The sequence below is a fragment of the Plasmodium vivax genome, genomic scaffold (assembly GCF_000002415.2).
Source record: "Plasmodium vivax scf_3981 genomic scaffold, whole genome shotgun sequence".
NCBI classification, from domain to species: Eukaryota; Apicomplexa; class Aconoidasida; order Haemosporida; family Plasmodiidae; genus Plasmodium; species Plasmodium vivax.
This window is the reverse complement of record NW_001852298.1, coordinates 1-3,772: the sequence shown is the minus strand read 5'-3', so window position 1 is coordinate 3,772 and position 3,772 is coordinate 1. Positions and strand designations below refer to the sequence as shown.

At 24.8% G+C, this 3,772-nt stretch overlaps 1 protein-coding gene across 1 annotated transcript, besides 1 other annotated feature; it reads left to right on the top strand.

Annotated features, from left to right (window-relative positions):
• Positions 1–56: 56 nt before the first annotated feature.
• PVX_026690 (variable surface protein Vir6, putative) lies at positions 57–1,685 on the top strand (the record flags this gene model as incomplete). Its single annotated transcript, XM_001612433.1, has 3 exons — positions 57–83; positions 221–1,414; positions 1,524–1,685. 3 exons carry the CDS (start codon positions 57–59, stop codon positions 1,683–1,685), a joined length of 1,383 nt encoding a protein of 460 aa, XP_001612483.1.
• Positions 1,686–2,002: 317 nt separating this feature from the next.
• Positions 2,003–2,041: a microsatellite.
• Between the last annotated feature and the right edge of the window lie 1,731 nt (positions 2,042–3,772).

The following is a 3,772-nucleotide window of genomic DNA, read 5'->3' as shown; positions in this document are numbered from 1 at the left end:
TAAGTTTCTCTTAACGTATTTTTGTACTACATTTTATTATCATTCTTAAGAATATAATGTCGGGACTTGCAACGGATGATCATGTAATTTTCATTTTTTATTATAAATATATATAACTATTTATTTAAATGCGTTACAGGACTCATATGATAATAATGTTTATACCTCATATTTTTGATTTAATTAATAGATATATTTGAATTTTTTTTTTTTCTTTTAGTTACTTTCTTATTTTCATTACAATAAATACAAAAGAAAGTTCAAAAATATAAGTTTTAAAAAGGATGAATTAAATCCAGAAGATTTCCTCAAGGAGAAAAAATTTGATAATTGGAAAAGACCTATGTATCTGAAAGTCCTTGAAGAATTATTAAAACATTTACAAAATCATGGTGCTTTTTGGGATTATGATAGCGAGGCTTGTAGATATATTAGTTACATATTATCAAAAGAAGTAGCAAAGGAAAATCATACATATGATCAAAAAATTTTTGAAATGTTTCAGAGATTTGTGCATGAATACAATCATCGGCCTGGTTATAATTCTCAGCATTGTTCAACTAGTTTGGTTCATGTAGATTCTAAAATGTATGAAAAAATGAATAAATTATATACACTGTATGAAAAATATGATGATCACATAAATACACATAAAGTTTTGGGGAATGAGGAAAATTGTCCAGATTTTATTCCTTTTCTTCGTATATATAATGATTTTATAGAGCATAATCAACCTACTAACGAATATTATAAAAATATTTTAGTCCAATTTGAAAAAATAATTAAGGAAAGAATAGCGTCATATAAAAATATTGTATGTCCTTTAACACCATTTTATACAGAAGAAATAAAATTACCTAAGAAAGAAAAACCTGAAGCACCAGGTCCAATACAACAGCAACAAAATCAAGCGAAATATGAAGCACCTCCAACAAAAATTCCACCAAATGAGGTAGAACATGAAGCACCTCGTGAAGAGCCTCTAGCATCTCATGCATTTTCCCAAAGAGCTTATGAAGAAAGTCAAACATCTCATGCAGAGTCTGGAGCACATACTGCACTGTCCCATAGAGCTCATGAAGAAAGTCTATCATCTCCAAAATCATTAGAACCCAGTGTGCAACATGCCGAACGACAACAAGAACAAGTATATCAACATAGAGAAATACCTAAAAGTAAATTACAAATAGATTTATCACCAGAATATCCACCACATAATGGTCCATTCGAATTTCCAGGAACATCATTATATTCAGAACGCTATCAACATTTACCTGAACCACCATCATCAAAAGAAGCAGGAGATACCTCATCATCAGTGATGAGTACCATTACTAGCGCTTTAAGGGATGTTGAACCAGGACCTGTACTTGGTGTATCTGGTGGGATGGGGGTTTTATTTTTACTTTTTAAGGTATTCAAATTTTTATAATTATAACCATAAGTATATATTACTTTAAAATAAAAATGATCGTTATCATAAAATTATGTTTAAACTCTTTAAATTTTCTTCTTAAATTTAGTATACTCCAGTTGGATCTTTCTTTGGAGGAAGAAGAGGACGATTCCGTCAAATTCCTAGTAGTTTTAGAGGATTTCCACCAGGAAATTTCGCAAATTTTCAGGAATATGATGGTGGATTTATTGGATATGGTCCAACGAGTATATCTTCTCTTGCGGAATAGGTCGTGTTGCGTTATTTCTTCATAAACTATAAGTTTTATTTAAAATATCATCAAAATAAGAAACTATAAAAAATATAACTCTATTTAATAAATCAAATTTATTTATGAAGTACACACGTTTTTAAAATAATAACTAAGTATTATTTAATTCTTTATATAAATTATTCCGAATTTATCATTTATATCAAAGAAATTTTAAAAAATGTCATAAAATATACCAAAAATTCAATTGTGGTAAACGTGCCTAAATTATTGCCAAAATCTTACGTTTTGCAACTACAAGTGCATTATATAAAATATATTACCTATTGTAAAAAATATTTATATATAAATGTATATATACAGATACATTTATAACCGCATTACATAAATATGCTATAATGTTATAAGAAAATTCAAATAAATATAATAATTTAAATTATTCTTCAAGGTGTATTACATTCATTATGATTAACATGACAATAAATGTAAAAGAAATAATCATATTAAAATGTAATAACATTATCCTTAAAAGAACATAATGTATAAATTTTATATTTTAAAATGTGCAGAAAATTGTACACCTTCATAATATTACATCGTACACACATATTATTCTGATTAAACATCATGCGAAATGGAGTATACATTTTTTATTCTATTACTCATTTTAAAAATTATAAAAAAAATTGATTGCATTATTTTATTTATGTGCTATATATATTTTTTATTATTCTTTATTTTATTCCATAACTACTTTTCTCATCCTGCAATGCTACATTAAACATAATTTACTAATAGACATAAACTTACATAATTTATTACAATAAACAACAATATGTAGGAAATAGAACTTTTAATATTAATAAATCAAACTCCTTTAATAATACCCTTAAAAGTTAAATATTCCATAATAATTATAGTTATTAGTGTATTATAACATGAATAACTCTTTAATGATACGCTAAGAATTATGTATTATAGTTATTCTGATTACAAAATAACAAATTAAGAATTATTATCAAAATATAAATTAATGAGAAATTTTCTTTTATAATTTAAATCTGAGAAAAAATAGGATGATAAAACATGTGCACATACTAAATTGCTTTTCCTTAACAATAATGTGTGCCAATTCTCGTACAGTCATATAGTTTATAAAATTTATTGTTATTTTTTATTATTAATAACGTTATATAAAAACAAGCAATTTATAATGAATGGAATACCATTTATATGTCACTAAATTTGTCAACTAAAAAATTATTAACTCAAATAATATCATCAAAAAAAAAAATAAAACGTATCATAAAGTGTTCTTCTATAATAAATACAATAAAATTGAATAATTAATAACCGTCTATTTTATTTAATCATAAAAGATAAATATAAATTTTTACAGTTTCATTGAAATTTAGTACCTTTATTATTACTGATTTTAATAAGAAATCTATTTTGTACCCTATACTTCCAAGTATATGAAATGGTATCGTCCTTCATACAATCCCTAAAATTAAAAATAATTTTTTATCATTTCTTGGAATAGCTTCTCTTTCTACCATTTTATACAAGGTACCAAAATATTGCTCTTAGCGAAATTAATATTATATATATGTCTTAATGATATACCTTTACCATATAATCATAATTATAACACAATTATTTTATATATGTTTTAACATTTTCTTTTGCATATTAGTTTCCACCATAAATATCAGTGTTTTAGAAAGCTTACTCATAAGAATAAAATCTTTATTAACAACATTCATGAAGTACCTGAACAATTATTGGATTATATGTACAAAACCGGGGGAGAAATAGGGATAATATATGAAATTACATAGCATATGAACCTACATAATATTCATTCCTCTAACATCTCATGTATAGTTGATGAGTTAAAATAACCGTATTGAGTAGAATATGAATCAAATTATGTTTACGCATACTCCAAAAAAGCGATAATAAAAAAAAAATGATAAACAGTAAAAAATATTTCAAATATAAACCGTTTTATTATATGTTCAATACATTTTCGTAATTTTCCAATAATGATCTCAACAGGAAATACTCATTAATTATAATTTAATTATTTTAGTCTTCAAATC